Source organism: Scyliorhinus canicula, chromosome 10, assembly GCF_902713615.1.
Source record: "Scyliorhinus canicula chromosome 10, sScyCan1.1, whole genome shotgun sequence".
NCBI lineage: Eukaryota > Metazoa > Chordata > Chondrichthyes > Carcharhiniformes > Scyliorhinidae > Scyliorhinus > Scyliorhinus canicula.
In genome coordinates, this window is record NC_052155.1 from 68,923,587 (window position 1) to 68,942,253 (window position 18,667).

Genomic DNA, 18,667 nt, shown 5'->3' on the forward strand with positions numbered 1-18,667 from the left:
GAAATGTTTTGTGTAATATTACAAAATAAAATTAATGTACCAGGTATGGAATAGTGACTCGTTTAGGTGAAAAACCTGGTACAGCCATCCAAGCACATATTTCCTTGTTGTCTTTATTGTATGTAATGTGTTTTCATCCGATTTTGCATTAGATAAAATCCAGAAAAGTACCTTTATTATAATAAGAATAACTCCCTACATTTTTTCTTGCCATTTTCAGAGGTATTTTAATTGGCTTGCATTAATAATTCAACTGTGTATGAAGCCATTGGAATTATATCAATAAATTAGTTGACGAGGCTAACATAACTTTTGTCTTCTGTACATATATATTCAAATACAGCCTTTTCCCCAGAACTTTGAACTCAGCATCAAGAAAGCACAATGTGAGAACCAAAACGAGGGCAACACCAGGTTTCTGCATGATTTACCAAAAGCTCCCAATGTTAATGCTAGGAAAAGGAATCCGAGATTTTGTGTCATAAATATTTAGTACAACCCATCAATATATTACGCTGCCTGTGGTGCTTGAGCCACACTATATTAAAAATGCTCTTTCCATCCATCCAGTGAGTTAACGAATTATAGGTCACTGGAGGTTACTAATAACTGGCCCTCAGCACATCAGTTAAAAGCATGTTTGGACAACTGAAATAAATCACGCCTGCACTCCTAGAAAAGGGTTCAAACATTTTTAGAAATGTTGGAACTCAGACATGCTAAGCTATGAAATGGAAAGACTTGAGTTATGCTTGTGGTTTCTCAAATACATCATTTTCATTAGTAATGTGGACTGGGCAAAGCCAGGTGCCTTAGGTGTGAATGATGGCCAGTTTGATAGGTGTTCTTCACTGGAGGCTGGATGGACTGGATCACATAATGCTCTGGGCAGGAATTGGGCATGGGGTTACAGCGTCGGGTGGCGAGGGCAAGGCAGTTCTTGCAGAAATGAATGGTTTAGGCGATGCAATGTTCGTAAGCTGCTGATATACAGCCCTGCCTGGAGGCAGATGTTGGATAAATGCTTTCGGTTCATTTGCTTCATCCCTATGCTTGACGACCTGCTTTAACAGCCAATGACAATAGCTTAGCCTATTGAATGCAGTTATGCAGGAAGCAGCCCAGCACCTCCACTCTGCTTAACACTCTCTCAGGGCTGGACTGTACGGAACATGTAATCCTCAAATTGGCCCCAGGCATCAGAATACTCGTCTAAAGACACCTGTTGAATGACTGTTCTGTGTGAGGCATCACTGGTGTGGCGTCACAGTCTCAGGATACCGAGTAGGCCATTTAGGACTGAGATGAGGAGAAACCGCTTCACTCAGTGGGTGGAGAACCTGTGGAACTCTCTACTACAGAAGGTTGTGGAGGTCAGGTCGCTGAATATATCAAAGAAGAAAATAGATTTCCAGCCATTAAAGGTGTCAAGGGGTATGGGGAGAGTGCAGGGGTATGGTGTTGAGATAGGGGATCAGCCATGAGCGTATTGAATGGGGGAGCAGAGTCAATGGGATGAATGACCACTCCTGCTCCTATTTTCCATATACCTGATCTCACTGCATTTACCAATGACTTAGGGATAGAAAGCTACATATTTATATTTTACTGAAGACATAAAGATAGGTGGCAATGTCAGCAGTGCAGATGGAAGGATAAAATTACAAGAGATGTTATGTAGTAAAGTGAATAATGGCTGGCACGGTGGCGCATTGGTTAGCACTGCTGCCTCACGGTGCCCAGATCCCGGGCCCGGGCCACTGTCCGTGTGGAGTTTGCCCATTCTCCCCACGTCTGCATGGGTTTCAACCCCACAATCCAAAAGATGTGCAGGGTAGGTGGATTGGCCACTCTAAATTGCCCCTTAATTGGGAAAAAAAAATTGGATACTCTAAATTTATTTTTTAAACATGAAGTAAAGTGAATGGGCAGAACTGTGGCAAATGGATTTCAATGTCGACAAATGCAGGAGCATCCACTTTGGACCTGGAAAGTAAAGAACTGAGTTCTTTCTGAATCAGAAAAAAAGAAAAAAGCAAGCTCAAAGAGGTCCAAAGAGTTTTGTGGATCCAGGTGCATTAAGAAGCAATGAGCAGGTACAGGAAAAAATGCAGAAGGAGGCCATTCGGCCCATCGAGTCTGCACCGACTCTTTGAAAGACCACCGTACCTAGGCCCTATCCCCTGCCCTATTCCTAATAGATTGTTGATCTTTATATTTAGAGAACTGGAATATTTATGCTGCAACTATGCAAAGCCCTGGATCAGAAATTTATGGCCTAGGCCATGGCCTAGGGACCTGGATTCCAACAATTAAATTACAAGGAGAGATTACACAAACACAGGTTTTATTTCCAGGAATTTAGAAAGTTACAGGGCGATTTGATTAAAATTTCGAGATCAAGTAAACAGAGGGAATCTATTTCTGATAGTTGGGGAATCTAGGACCAGAAGGCATCGTCTCAGAATTCGAGCCTAGCCTTTCAGGAACAAACCTCTGCGTACAAAGCGTGGTAAAAGTTTAGTGACATGATTGAGTGGACTTAAAACTATGTCATGTCTTGGGCACATTTAACAAAGAACAATACAGCACAGGAACAGGCCCTTCGGCCCTCCAAGCCTGTACCAGTCATGATACCAACCTTTGCCAAAATCCTAAAGAACAAAGAACAATGCAGCATGTTGTTTCACGGTGGCTGCAGCGGCAAGATTCATCCTGTTAATCACCGGCACTTTGCCCATTTTTTGGGTCTCGGGGAGTTTGAGGCAACACTTTAGTCGATTTCCTTACAGCCCTTCACAGATTGAGGCGCCATTTTGACTGGCAGCATCCCCCCTCCCCCCAGCACACTTTTAGCCCCCCCCCCATCTCCCCCCGCTTTCTGCCCCCCTCCTTCTCAATGCCTCTGGAACCCCACTTACCACCTCCCTCTAATGGGCAAGGCCACCCTGGGCCTGATCCCTGGCAGCGCCAACCTGGCACCCAGGTGCTTTGGCATTGCCTACCTGGCACCCTGCCTGTGCCCCTGACACACTGGCAGTGCCACCCACACACTGTGGCCAGATGGGAACTGCTGGGGTGCCCAGGTGTCACTGTTGGGGTCAGGCAGGCAGTGCCAGGTGCCCAGGTGCCAGGGGAGTGACAGGGTACAATCCTACCCTCTCCTCAACCACCCTCCAGTCTCAAATAGTCTGAGGGACCCTCTGAGGTGCTGTCACGGCTGGTCCACCTTTCTGGTACCCAGTGCTAAATGGCATCCTGTTGAGTTCTCGCAGGCACGGCTGTTGACTCAGAGGCGCCGGGTGAAAGTGGTACCCGGGTGTCGGCTCATTTAAATAGACAGATCTCGATCATGCCCAGTGAGGGCAAGACCCAGATCACACCGGGTGGAGCAAGTCGGGCAACCCATGACCGGCCTGATGCAGATTTACCCATCTTTTTTGAAAATGGCAATCTCATTAAATAATGCAGACCACTCTCAAGGGACAAAATGCCCTACTCCTGCTCGAATACATTCACATGAAAATGAAAGTTGCCGTGGTCCCCGAAGACTATTGGCTGTTTTCCCCTTTTGAAAGAGAGATCAGACTGGTGGTGATTTTACCTGAGGGCCACCATTCCTCAGTGGAGGGGCAGGGTTGAGAAAGCGGAGCTTTCACGGATAACGTTAGCCAAAATGGGAATTGAATAAATGCATTTGTTTATCTGTACAAAAATTAACATTTAAACGCAGGACCTGCAAGTCAGTGCATTTACTTATATATGTGAATTTAAACTACAGAACAACATTTGAAGGAAATGCTTTCTAATTAAATTACCTATCTTAATAAACATAGTTGAAATTTTTGATACCTCCTCTGGCACTGCTGTAGCTCGCCAGGCCACGAGGAAATTTCTTGGTTATCAAGAAGCTCATTCGCCAGGTTACGAGGAAATTCCTTGATTATCAAGAGGCAAGTTGACAGTGAAGAGTGGGAAGGAAGACATGCCAGTTCCTCTCTGGAAATGGGAATACTGGTAGAACCTTTCCCTAGCCTAGGAGCACCAATGCCATAAGTACTGACTCTTCTGTTACCCCAGATGAAATCAGTTAATGTGCTACAGGATTTTAAATTTTGCCTGGAGTATTCCTTTCCTGTTCACCCCATATGTACACAAGTAATTCTTCCATCAACTGAAATATCAGGACAGCTTTCTAGATGACTCGCAAGGTTGAGTTGCAGAAGAATCTAGACATTGCAGTCGTTCTGATGTATTACCTGTAACAAAATTACTTAGTCCTTTTAGAATACAGAATTGATCAATAACATCTAACTACACTCACCTACTGCTAACCTCACTCACTGGTATAACCATAATCTAACCTTCTCACACTAACTGCTCTAATGATCTTCTCTAGCTGTCTCCTTACACCCCTCTTCTAAGGTCCAGCATCACTGCTTCATATAGTAGTATCTGCAGCTCCATCTAGTGGATATTCATGGTACTACATTAACCTTTGTAATACTGGTAGTTATGATAATACCACGCTTGAATTTGATTTGTTTATTGTCACATATGCCGAGGTACCGTGAAAAGTATTTTTCTGCATTCAGCTCAAATAGATCATTTGGTACATGAAAAGAAAATACATAATAGGGCAACATACGGTACACAATGTAATTACATAGACACCGGGATCGGGTGAAATATACAGGAGTGTAATATTAATCAGATCAGTCCATAAGAGGGTCATTTAGGAATCGGGGAAGGAGCTGTTTTTGAACCTGTGCATGTTCTCACACTTTTGTTTCTCCTGCTCAATATTCCAATGCAATTCAAGCCAATCAGAGCTAATCCCAGCCAATCAGAGACCAATTGGAACTTACAAGTTTGTTTTTCGGTTTAAGATTTGAATGATACATCAAACTAAAAATGTATTTCTACAACTAATTGAATTATTCAGCAAATTTCAAGAACAATGCAGTGGTAGAAAGCAATAGGATTAAATGTAACAATTTTTTTAAAAATCATACATAAGGGGCGGAATTCTCTGCAAGGCCCGACGCCGTTGTGAAACCTGGAGAGGTTCATGACGGCGTCGGAAGCCTCTCTCGGCCCCCTATTCTCCCCTACCCAGGGGGATAGGCGGGCCGTAATGGGAAACTTGGTGGCCGGGCCTTGTCCCTGGCTTCAAGGCCCGGCGCGCCAAGAATGACACCGCGGCGGCGCCTAATGACGTCAGCCGCGCATGCGCGGGCTGGACAGCTCAAACCCGCGCATGCGCGGTTGCCGTCTTTCCCCTCAGCCGCCCCGCAAGATCGCGGGCCAGTCTCCTCCGAGCATGGTCGTGGTGCGCGATCCCCGATCCGCCCCCCGTAGGCCCCACACTTACCTGGCGCGCCATGTTCACGACGGCAGCGACCAGGTGTGGTTGCCGCCGTCGTGAACAGGTCGGGAACGGCAGGCCGCTCGGCCCATCCGGGTCAGAGAATCGCGGGCTGCCGTGAAAAAGAATAGCGGGAGGTGTGGGAGCGGACCTCCCGCTATTTTCCCACCCATCGTGGTTGCGGAGAATCGCGGCCAAGCTCTCTCACAGAAATAATTTTTAGTGGCTCCGTAATATCTTGGCACCAGGATACCACTGCAGGAGTTCCTCAGGATAGTGTCCTAGGTCCAACCATCTTCAGCTGCTTCATGAATGGCCTCCCTTTCTCATAAGGTCAGAAGCGGGGATGATCGCAGATGACTGCACAATTGTGGTGGTATGGATATGAGCACTGCCATTGGTGCAGAGGACTGGCTTCCCATTGGCTCTGGCTGGTCATGTGCCTCTCGTCCGATTGGTTGAGACTAGTCATGTGACTGCTCTCCAATTGGTCGAGAGGCAAGTAGGCCCCGCCTCCAAGGCGGGGTATAAGTACCCAGAGTTCCCGGCGGTTGGTCATTCTCTGTAGTCAACCACCAGGCTAACAACTAGCTGATTAAAGCCACAGTTCGGATCCTAAATGTGTCTTGAGTCGAATTTATGGTACATCAACAATGTTCTGCACCGTTCGCGACTCCTCAATAATGAAGCAGTCCATGTCCAAATGCAGCAAGATCGGGATAATATCCAGGCTTGGCCGACAAGTGACAAGTTACATTTGTGTCACACAAGTGCCAGGCCATGACCATCTTCCACAAGAGAGGATCTAGCCATTTCCCCTTGACATTCATTGACATTACCATCGTTGAATCCTCCACAATCAACATCCTGGGGCTTACCATTGATCAGAACTGAACTGGACTAGCCACATTAATACTGTGGCTACCAGAGCAGGTCAAGTGCCAGGAATCCTGTGGCGAGTAACTCCTCTCCTCACTCTGCAAAACCTGTCCACCATCTACAAGGCACAAGTCAGGAGTGTAATGGAATATTTTCCATTTGCCTGAATGAGTGCAGCTCCAACAACACTCAGGCAGCTTGCCATCATTCAGGACAAAGCAGCCCACTTGATTGTTACCCCTTCCATAAACATTCAATCTCTCCACTACCGACAAACAGTGACAGCCATGTGTACCATGTACAAAATGCACTACAGTAACTTGCCAGGGTTCCTTAGGCAGCATCTTCCAAACTCATGACCATTATCATCTAGAAGGACAAGAGCAGCAGATACCTGGAAACCCCACAACCTGGAGGTTTCCCCAAGTCACTCACCACCCCGATTTGGAAATTTATTGTTGGTCCTTCACTTTCGCTGGGTTAAAATCCTGGAAACCCCTCCCTAACAGCACTGTGGGTGTACCTACACCTCAGGGACTGCCGCAGTTCAAGATTGCAGCTCACCACCATCTTCTGAAGGGCAACTAGGTATGGGCAATACGAGCCAGCGACGCCCACATCCCAAAAATTTATTTTAAAAAACTAAACTCTTATTTACTGTTTATACAGTAGTCCCCCGTTATAACGCGGGTGTTGGGGTCCAAGACAGCCACCCGCGTTGCATCCGAGCCGCGGATATCCACGATGGGGGTTTTAAATTTATTAAAAAATCTATGCATGCGCTTCCCATTGTGAGTCTACGGGGGGCGGGGGGAGAGGTCAGACCCCCGTAGACTCACAATGGGAAGCGCATGCATAGATTTTTTAATAAATTTAAACCCCCATCGTGGATCTAATTAAAACAAGCTCTCTGATTGCCACAGAATGAGGCTGGGAGTTATTCCAGAGGGAAACCCACAGAAACTTACCAGGAACTCTGGTGGGTTTCACCAAACTGGAGGAAAGGATTGCCTTTCAAAAATATGTTCTGACCGCCACCGGTTTAAAGAACCTGTCTGCTGTGCAGGGTTGAGGCAGCTGTAGCTCTGCACTATCCACTTCCGGACGCTGTGTGAGCTGCTCCTCTCTCACTGAATCTCCCTCCAATCAGCCGGCAGTGTCAACTTCAGCGGCCGGCTCACTTTGATCCGGAGAGGGAAGCTGACAGTTGGGGTCCATAAGCCCCCCCGCCGTATATCGCGAACCGCGGTATTGCGGAGCGCGGTATAACGGGGGACTACTGTACACAAATTAAATGAAAGGTCATTTTTTCCGAAGTGATGTCACAATCATGTTGATAGATCTAATTGGAAAAGTAAATATTTATTCAAATTGCTCATTCATGAAAAATTACCATGTTTTTGAATTTTATTTATTTTATTCTTTCATGCGAAGTGGATGTCACTGGCAAGGCCAATATTTATTGACCATCCTTAATTGCATGGCTTGCTCAGCCATTTCAGATGGCAGTTTACAGTCAACCATATTGCTGAGGATCTGGAGTCACGTCTTGTCCAGACCAACTAAGGAGAACAGGGGCGGGATTCACCCGTAATCGGCGTGATTGCCGGAACCCAGCGTCAAAAACGGCGCGGATCACTCCGGCGTCGGGCCCCCCCCAAACGGCGCAAATTCTCTGGCCCGGAATGGGCTAGTAGCGGCGTGATGCCATTCGCGATGGCGTCACCTGCCGTGGGCGCACGGCGTCACAGTCCCCACCCCAGAGACCCGAAAAGATGGCCGCCCGCCGTGCAGCCCTGAGGTTCCAGGAGCGCGATATCGAGGCACTCCTGGACGCAGTAGAGCAGAGGAAGGAGGCCCTGTACCCCGGACACGGCCGCAGGGTTGCCCCACGCCTCGGCCGGCGCCTGTGGAGGGAGGTGGCAGAGGCCGTCAGCGCTGTGGCTGTGACACCAAGGACAGGCGCCCAGTGCCACAAGAAGGTGAATGACCTTGTCAGGGCAGCCAGGGTGAGTAATCCCCCCCCCGATGTGCGGCACACCCCCAGGTGCAAGTAACCCTAACCCTAACCCTAATGTGCTGCACACCTCTGCCAATATACATACAACCGCTGGCGTGCATGTATATCCCTGCCTAACACTGTTGCCCTTTATCCCTGCCACGCACCCGCCTCCATAGGAGAAGCACCACACAACAGGGAGCGTGAGAGGACCGGAAGGGGCCCAGCTGATGAGAGACCACTCACCGTTCATGAGGAGGGAGCCCTGGAACTGGCAGGCGGACCCGAGGACCGGGAGGTTTCCGATGCAGAGTTCGGGGCGCACCACCAAGTGAGACCCCTCACGGCCGCCCCCTTCCCTTCCCCCATATATCCCTTCCCCCCATATACCCCATATCCTCCCTCCCCCATATCCCCCTTCCCCCATATCCCCCGATCACCGCCTGTGTGTCTAACCATGTATGCTGTATTGTGTATTGCAGGACCAAACGTCGAGGCACCCGTCCCTGCGGATGCCAACTGCCCCCAGGATGCCCCAGGGCAGCCACGAGATAGGGACAGGCCCGGCCCCTCCGGCATGCGACCCCCGCAGGATGCCCCAGGGCAGCCACGAGACAGGAACAGGCTCGGAGCAACACGGAGACGAAGCCCCCGTCTCGTGCGAGTGCGGCGACGCAGGTGTATGACGCCCAGCGACGAGGGGGCCAGCCACATGCCCCGGTGCAGCTGAGCCAGGACAGCCCTACCCAGGACACCACTACCCAGGACACCCCTACCCAGGACACCCCTACCCAGGGCAGCCCTACCCAGGACACCCCTACCCAGGGCAGCCCTACCCAGGACACCCCTACCCAGGACACCCCTACCCAGGACACCCCTACCCAGGACAGCCCTACCCAGGACACCACTACCCAGGACACCCCTACCCAGGACACCCCTACCCAGGACAGCCCTACCCAGGACACCCCTACCCAGGACACCCCTACCCAGGACAGCCATACCCAGGACAGCCCTACCCAGGACACACATACCCAGGACAGCCCTACCCAGGACAGCCCTACCCAGGACAGCCCTACCCAGGACAGCCCTACCCAGGACACCACTACCCAGGACACCACTACCCAGGGCAGCCCTACCCAGGACACACCTACCCAGGACACCCCTACCCAGGACACACCTACCCAGGACACCACTACCCAGGACAGCCCTACCCAGGACACCACTACCCAGGACAGCCCTGTCCAGGACACCCCTACCCAGGACAGCCCTACCCAGGACAGCCCTACCCAGGACAGCCCTACCCAGGACACCCCCACCCAGGACACACCTACCCAGGACACCCCTACCCAGGACACCCCTACCCAGGAGACCCCTACCCAGGACACCCCTACACAGGACACCAGTACCCAGGACACACCTACCCAGGACACCCCTACCCGGGACACCGACATACATGACACCGACACACAGGACACTGACACACAGTGGACGGGTAGACAGGAACTGCCCCCCAGGGGACCATAGACTCTGGGTCGGACGATGATCATGACACAACGCCACTGCTCTCTCCAGCACCCTCCACCATCACAGAGACACTCACCTCTGTTGGGCACTTTAGTGATGAGGCTTCTGGTACACTCACTGGTACGCACAACACGGCGGTACCGGTACAGCAGGTGGAGGTTGGAGCAGCCGAGGGGCCGGGCGGTTGGAGGGAAGGCCGGCCCCAGCAACCATCTGCCGCCCAGACGGGTCCTGAGTTCCTGGAGTTACCACACCCACCCATAGACCCGATGCAGTCACGGAACCAGGGACGATCGAAGGGGGTGACGGCTGGTTTGCAGTGGCTGCAGACGCAGGTGGAGGAGTCCACCCGCGTCCAGGATCTGGGAGTGGTGCTGGTCATGTGTGCCACCCAGGCCGAAACCGCAACGGTTCCGTCCGCGGTGGAGGCAATGGGTGCGACGGTGTCAGACATGGGGAGCAATATGCAAGGCCTGGAGCTTTCCGTGCAGACGGCGTCTGTGGCCCAGGACATGGCTGCCCTCTCACAGGAACCCATGAGCCAGAGCCAGTGGCCGATGACAGAGGCGCTCCACGTCGTGGCCCAGTCTCAGCAGGCAGTGCCCCAGTCTCAGCAGGCAGTGGCCCAGTCTCAGCAGGCAGTGGCCCAGTCTCAGCAGGCAGTGGCCCAGTCTCAACGGGCAGTGGCCCAGTCTCAGCAGGCAGTGGCCCAGTCTCAGCAGGCAGTGGCCCAGTCTCAGCAGGCAGTGGCCCAGTCTCATCAGGCCATCGCTGAGGGCATCGGCGCCATTGCCCAGGTGCTGGCCGGCGTCGCCCAGACACGGACAGGGATGGCCAACTCCCTGAGCTCCATGGCTGCAAACTTGCAGACCCTTGTCGATATCAGGGTGGGCCTCCAGGACTGGCAGCGCCAGGTGTTGGGGGGGTGTCAGATGGTTGGTCCGTTCGCATCCCCGAATCATGTAGAGTCCCGGGGGCCATCGGGCAGCCCGAGGGAGTAGGAGGTGCTGGGGCCCGTCCCAGGTCCCCCTGTAGGGGAGGCCGCGGAACACCGTGGAACCTCGGACTCCCCCCTCCCGTCGCAGATGCATCTGGTGGGCAACGGGCAGGACAGGCTGGCAGCACGACATCCTAGTTGCCCGAGCCACAGCCTGGCCCATCTAGGCAGGGCCGCCCCGCCCCAGGAAACGGCCGCCAAAAGGGATCCCGAGTCACAGGGCAGGAATCACAGGGGTCCACCTCCAGTTCTGCTGCACCGTCTGGGGAACCACCTAGACATAGTCAAAGTGGCCGTAAGGCCAAACAATTGGCACTGAGTAAGTTGGCACAGGTGCAGGTCACAGGTGAGTTATGGGGGCTGGGGCACGTGTATGGACTGTTTGTTATCAAAATCACTTTCACACCTACAGAAGCTGCCTTTGTGCTCTGTCCGAAGCGTGCGGGGGTGTCGTGTGCGTTGAGACCCAGGGTGTGTGTGAGGTGTGGTCTTACGTCGGCCCCAGGAGAGTGTGCCCCCCTCCCCCTGGTCGCCCTCTCCATCGCCCCGGGCAGAGGATGGGACCGTGCGCTGCAGTGTCACGGCCGCATGCAGGGATGGTCCGGGTGGAGGGTGGTACTGTGGCCATGAGTCAGACATTGTCCAACGATGTAGAGCCCAGAGCTCATCGCAGAGCGGGTTGTCATCATCCTCCATGGCCTGCAATGGACACGCTTCCACCGGCGACTGTGTGAGCCCGGCCCGTTGTGCCGCAGGTGGATCTGCAATGGAGGGGTGGTATGCATGCGGGTGGGGAGGGGGTGGTTGGTGGTGATGGGTGGGGGGGGGTGAGGTGGGGGGGTGAGGGGGTGAGAGTGTTGGTGGTGGGTGGGAAGGGGGGTGAGGGTGTTGGTGGTGAGTGGGTGGGGGGGGGTGAGGGTGTTGGTGGTGGGTGGGTGGGGGGGTGAGGGTGTTGGTGGGGGTGGGTGGGGGAGTGAGGGTGTTGGTGGTGGGTGGGTGGGGTGGGCGAGGGTGTTGGTGGTGGCTGGGTGGGGTGGGCAAGGGTATTGGTGGTGGTGGGGGGCTGAGGCTGGTGGTGATGGGTGGGGGTGTGAGGGCGTTGGTGGTGGGTGGGTGGGGGGTGAGGATGGTTGGTGGGGGGTGGGGGGGTGAGGGTGGTTGGCGGTCGGCTGGTGTCGTGGTGCGGTCTGTGCCCATACTCGGCGATTCCCACGACCCCGTAGTCAGTGAAGCGGGCGGCTATCAGCCTGTCCCGTGCCCGCTGGCCCAGGTGGGCAGCCTCCCGTCCATGTCCAGCTCATCTGTCCTGACCATTGCCCCCATCCTCCTCATCTGGGGAGGTTTGCACCTTGTCCTGCTGCTCATCCACTTCCCCCTCCTCTGCCTGCGGCACATCGCCCCTCTGCAGGGCTATGTTGTGCAGGGCGGAGCACACCACAACGATGCGGCCGACCCTATCTGGTGGGTACTGGAGGGCCCCTCCAGAGCGGTCCAGGCACCCGAAACGCATTTATAGCAGCCCAAAGCACCTCTCCATCACACTCCTGGTTGTTGCACGGGCATCGTTGTAGCGATTATCCTCGTCACTCTGTGGCTTCCATATAGGCGTCATCAGCCACGACCGCAATGGGTAACCCCTGTTGCCCAGCAACCAGCCCCTCAGCCGGGGTTGACATCCCTTGAACATGCCGGGGATGTAAGACTGCGCCAACACGTATGAGTCATGTACACTGCCTGGGTACCGGGCGCAGACCTGCAGGATCATCATACGGTGGTCGCAGACCACCTGAATATTCATGCAATAGGTCCCCCTCCTATTGGTGAACATGGCCCTGTTATCTGCAGGTGGCCTCAGGGTGATGTGCATCCCATCGATCGCGCCCTGGACCATGGGAAACCCGGCCACGGCAGCGAAGCCCAATGCCCGGGCATCCTGGCTGGCCCGGTCCATAGGGAACTGGATGTAGCGGTCTGCAATGGCAGATAGGGCGTCTGTCACTGCCAGGATGCACCGGTGCACCGATGTCTGCGAGATGCCGGACAGGTCCCCATTCGGCGCCTGGAATGACCCCGTGGCATAGAAGTTCAGGGCCCCCATAACCTTGACGGACACGGGGAGAGGGTGTCCACGTGGTGCCAGGTGTGCCATGAGGTGGTAGATGTGTGCCACGGTTTACCAGCTCATCCGGAGTCTCCTCCTGCATGCCTGGTCCGTGAGGTCCTGGTACAACGAGTGGGACCGGTACATACGGGGCCTCCTCGGGCGTTTCCATCGCCGTTGCGCCACCACCTCCTCCTTTCCCTCCTCCTCCTCCCCCTCCTTCTCATGCTCCTCCTCCTCGTCCTGTCGGGCGGGCGGCCCTCCAGCCTGGGTGGCTCCCACCTGCCCCTCTGCAGCAGGCTCCTCTGTGGCAGCCTCCGCCACCTCCCTGGCACGCTCCTCCTCCTCCTCCCCCAGGGCAACATGTAGAAGTGCGGCTGATCAACAAACATAACCGCCTGCTGGGGTTGGGTGGAAGAGTGACGACATATCAGCATTGCCCGTACCCCCCCCCCCCCACCCTGCAGCCAGGGGCCATGGGCTGCATGGTCGCGTCTGTTGGAAGCTGGCACCTGGCCAGGCGGACGACCTCCCTCACACTCTCCACACACCACGGCACCCGCCCCCCGCCCCCCCCCCCTACCCCGGACCTCGTCCCCCCTCCCCGGCAATCGCCCCCTCCCCGGCACCCGCCCCCTCACCCCAGCACTCACCCCCTCTTCCTGGCACTCTCCCCCCTCCCCGCCACTCGCTCCCTCACCCTGGCACTCTGCCCCCTCACCCCGGCACTCGCCCCCTCACCCCGGCATGCTCCCCCCTCCCCGGCACTCGCCCCCTCATCCCGGCACTCTCCCCCCTCCCCGGCACTTGCCCTCTCCTCCCCCCTCCACCGCCCTCACACCCCCTCCACCATCCCCCCACAAGATTCACGCTTCGCCGACTTTTGGGGGGTCGGAGAATTCAGAGGCCGGCGGGGGCGGGATTTACGCCGCCCCCCGGCGATTCTACGACCTGGCGGAGGGGTCGGAGAATTCCGCCCCAGATCTCCTCCCCTAAAGAACATGAGTGAACCAGATGGGTTTTTACAAGATCAATGATAGTTGTCATGATCACTACAGGGCATAGCTTTATATCCCATATAATCCACAGTGGGAGTGTACATTAGCCTGGGACTCTTGATTACTAATCCAGTAACTACTACACCACCATCTCCCCAAAATTTGACTAAATCGAATCTGATGGGAAATAACATATATATTATAAGCTATTGTATCCTGCAGAATATATTGATGATTATGGCATGCCATTGTTAGAAATACAACGTTTTATAAGACTTCTATGTTTTGGAACTATGTCTTTAATTTAGGCTAAAATGAAGGCCGAGGGGGTGCATGACGTGTTCCGAAGTCTGCCTAACAATAGGCCTGAGTGATGTGACTGTTAATGATGAAAGGGAGGATCGGGTTATTTTGATGGATAGATGATGTAAGGTGTTCACACATTTCCTGCTCGGCTCGCCAGGGCAGGAAATGAATGTTAATGGAGCCTCGACGGGGCATTCCTGGCCAAGGCCAGAAAAAAAAACAAAGTCACGTTCGATAGCGAAGTTCGTTCTTGGCACTGCAGGATGTGAGAAATACTCCACTATTTGCGTCCAAAACGGGACTCTGTTTTCTTTCCGTTAAATCACACCCGAAATCTCTTCAAACATAATAATAATAATCACTTATTGTGACAAGTAGGCTTCAATTAAGTTCCTGCGAAAAGCCCCTGGGGTTGATCCATGGTTAGCCCATAAAACCATGTTGTGCCATACTTTGAGCTATCAACTGAAAATTCAAGTTTATTTTTAAAACGTTAACAATCTCTATGGGGTTGATAGAAATATTGATGCACTTACCCATACAGGGCACACAGGGGCCTCTTGGTTCCAGATTTGGGTCTGTAAGGCTTGGGTTCACCAGCCATATTGATATCTGAAAGAAAGGATGCAAATCAATTTAATGCCCATATGATATACTGAATACATGTGTTACATCTCGTGAATATATTATGCAAGATATAGAATATGCCAGAGTTATTTCTAAATGCCAAGTGTCTGCATACTAATTGTAATCATATCAGATGATAGTTACGCTGCTTCTGAGCAGTGATACCCAAAGTTTCCTCCATCTATATTTCAGCGGGTTCACATTCACTGGGCAGATATCTTCCTCGGTCATCTTCAAAAGATATATTAATTAATTTAATGTTTTTAGTCAATGTGACCAATGTCCATCTTCATTTATTGTTCCCATTCACTCAGAAACTTCTAAATCGCTGGCTTTGAAAGCAGATCAAGCAGGCCAGCAGCACGGTTCGATTCCCGTAACAGCCTCCCCGAACAGGCGCCGGAATGTGGCTACTAGGGGCTTTTCACAGTAACTTCATCTGAAGCCTACTCGTGACAATAAGCGATTTTCATTTAATTTAATTTCATTTAATTTCTTGCCCATCATTGGTGATGCACATTCCACTGATGACATTGTAAGATAATTAAATACTTTCTAATGGTTCATATTTTGCATATGGTTACATATTTTGTGGTCCTGTCTGTCAAGCATAGCTCCAGATCCAGATGAGCTCACCGCCAATTATTTTAGATAATTCATCGAAAGTACCTCATCAACCCTCTAGCACATGAAATCCACCAGCTATGAACAATATTATCATGGCAAAAGATCACATTATTAAATACCTGAGAGATTATTTCCCCCATTCCTCCCACCACTATAGATATAGGGCTCGGGGCTCGACTTTCATGACTGAGGCTGGTAGCTCAAGGGGGGCAGTGGCGGAAGATGGTTGTTGGAGTCTGGGATGGAGTTAGGCCCAGAAACAGAACATAAATGACCACGGGCGAGTGCCAAGGCATGTTGGTTGGAAGGCCTTTCTTAGTTCTCTGGAACTGTATTTGAGAAGCTGTCAGGCTCTCTAGCCCTCACCCCTCCACACCCAGGGCCTTGAGAGGGGATGGTGACAAACACTGGGGTCCAGGGGCGAGTGGTGACCTGGGCTCGTTGCTCTAAAAGGAGTTTCTTGTGGTTCTCCAGCCTGAGCTGCCAAAGGTAGAGCTGAAGATCTGGAGGACCAACTTTAAAAAGAACCAAAGCCAACATCCTAGAGTTTGCTTTTTAAAAAAAAACATTCTGATCAATTTTACTGAGCCGTTGCTCAGCTGTTTCTGATCTTCGGGCAGCTTCATGATTCCAACTTTTTCTTGGAAAGTTCGCCTGAAAACCACGAAGCTGCGTGAAGGTCAACAACAGCACATTTAACTGCGAGTGTTCCTGCTTGAAAATTGAAAAGTATGACTTCTATTTAATAGCCATTTGGATGGTGTTGGGATGAAGATGGGGGAGGTTTGATGGTTTTGCAGGATTGGGTGGAGATTGGAGGGCTGGTCTAGGGCTGGGGGTAGGTTGGGCGATGTTGGAGAGGTTGAGGTAGCGAGGGGTTGGGGTGTTAAATGGGTGAGGGAGGTTTGGGAGTTTTGGATTATGGAGAGGTTGGGGATAAGGTCGGCGTAGGTGGTACTTTTCTGCTGTTGGAATTTTTTATTTATGAATTCCACTTTTCCATTTTTTGGCTGTAAATTCACAAATCATATGGCAGCTTCTGGAGGAAGGGGAAGCAACCCAATTGTTGAGTTAAGGCTGCTTTAAATTTATGTAACACACATTATTGTTCTCTGAAAAAATTCAGATCAACAACTGAATCTACATTTTTCCTGAGCTCCTGGTACATGTCTGATTGACAAATCTGGGATAGTGCAATTCACGTAAAAGGGGCAGTTGAAAAAAAAAGGGACAGTTGCCATTTATGATATATTGTGGGTTGGCACTGGAGAAATTAAATAAAAATAAATAATATTTTTTGTCATAAGTAGGCTTACATTAACACTGCAATTAAGTTACTGTGAAAAGCTCCTAGTCACCACATTCTGGTGCCTGTTCGGGTACACAGAGGGAGAATTCAGAGAATTCTGGTACAGGAATTGAACCCGCTGGCCTTGTTCTGCATCACAAACCAGTTGCCTAGCCCACTGAGCTATACCAGCCAAGTCGGAATGGTAAGGTTGTATTAGCTACAAAGTTTGATTGTTATGTAAATATTGTGATGTCTTTGTCGCCACTTTGCTAAGCATCAGTTGTCTGCTCTGTGATTAATTATCATGAGAGAATGTGCATCTAATTTCATCATTGCTACAGTCACCCTTCCTACCTCATGCAGGTGTAATGAAAGAAAGACAAAACCTACATTTAAACATTTATACAGAACCTTTCACAACGTTCCAAATTACGTTACAACCAATTAAGTGCTTTTGAGTTGTCGTCACTGATATAATGCAGGCAATGTTATCAAATAGCAGGTTGGAGGGACCAAATGGCTTACTCGTGCTCCTAAAATGCTTGTTTGTATGTCATTTTGGATGAATGAGATTAGCTGAGCTAGGTGGCCTTTGTCATCCGTAATTATCTTGATGATGATAGAATCATAGCTGGAGCTCTATTTATTTTGTTGTGAATGGGCTTTGTGGGATGAAATTGCCAGGACAGGAGTATGGAGTAGGCCCAGAGTGAATGAATAACCTGGTTTATTCTTCAAATGATTCTCAAGACTCTTTTCCATTGACTTCAATCTTGTCCTTTTGTCTACTTACCTCTTATCCCACTCTACCTTGGGTGCTTTTATATGTTTTCTGTAGAATGAAAAACTGTTATACATAGTGATACAGGTTTACAGCATAGAAAGGTCCTTTGGTCCAACCCTTCTGCACCGGTCAAAAACAACCACCTATATATTCTAATACCATTTTCTAGCACGCAGCCTTGTATGCCTTGGCGTCGCAAGTGCATATCTAAATAGTTCTTAAATTTTAAGCGGGTCTCTGCCTCCATCACCCTTTCAGGCAGTGAGATCCGGATTCCTACCGCCCTCTGGGTGAAAACATTTTTCTTCACATCCTCTCTAAACCTCCTGCCCCTTACCTTTAATCTATGCCTCCTGGTCATTGATCCCACCATCAAGGACAAAGGTTTCTTTTTGTAATAAATTTAGAGTACCCAATTTTTTTTTCCAATTAAGGGGCAATTTAGCGTGGTCAATTCACCTAACCTGCACATCCTTTTGGGTTGTGGGGATGAGACCCATGCAGACCTGGGGAGAATATGCAAACTCCACATGGACAGTCTCCCGTGGCCAGGGTTGAACCCAGGTCCTCGGGGCCATGAGGCAGCAGCGTTAAGCACTGTATACTCTATCTATGCACCTCATAATTTTATATGCCTCATTCATGTCCCCCCTCAGTCTCCTCTGCTCCAAGGAAAACAACCCAAGTCTATCCAATCTCTCTTTGTAGCTAAAATTCTCCATCCCAGGCAACATCCAGGTAAATCTCCTCTGTACCCTTTCCAGTGCTATCACATTCCTCCTATAATGTGGATTCCAGAACTGCACATAATACTCTAGCTGCAGCCCAACCAATGTTTCATACAGTTCCAGCATAAACTCCCTGCTCTGAAACTCGATGCCTAAATGCAAGTGTTATTAACCACTGTATCCACCTGCCCTCCTACCATAAGGGCCGATGTACATGCACATCTCTGATCATCGGTGCTTCCCAGAGTCCTGCCATTCATCATGTATTCCCTTTCCTTCTTTGTCCTGCCCAAGTGCATCATCTCAGACTTATCGGATTGTTACGACACCCTGGGCTAGGACACAGTCAATCCCAACCCCCCTTGACCCAGAGTCACAACACAATTGAATTAGCAAATAATTCTAAGAAATATATCCAAAGTCTTTGGCCATTGGCTG

At 51.1% G+C, this 18,667-nt stretch overlaps 1 protein-coding gene across 9 annotated transcripts in view; it reads right to left on the reverse strand.

The window, feature by feature from the left end:
- LOC119972445 (RNA-binding Raly-like protein) overlaps nt 1-18,667 on the reverse strand; it is a 1,269,223-nt gene that overhangs the window by 293,830 nt on the left and 956,726 nt on the right. For all 9 annotated transcript variants that reach the window (XM_038809148.1, XM_038809145.1, XM_038809147.1 and 6 more), the window contains one exon: nt 14,709-14,784. In XM_038809148.1, coding sequence (XP_038665076.1) covers nt 14,709-14,784 — 76 coding nt within the window. The remainder of the gene's footprint in view (nt 1-14,708; nt 14,785-18,667) is intronic.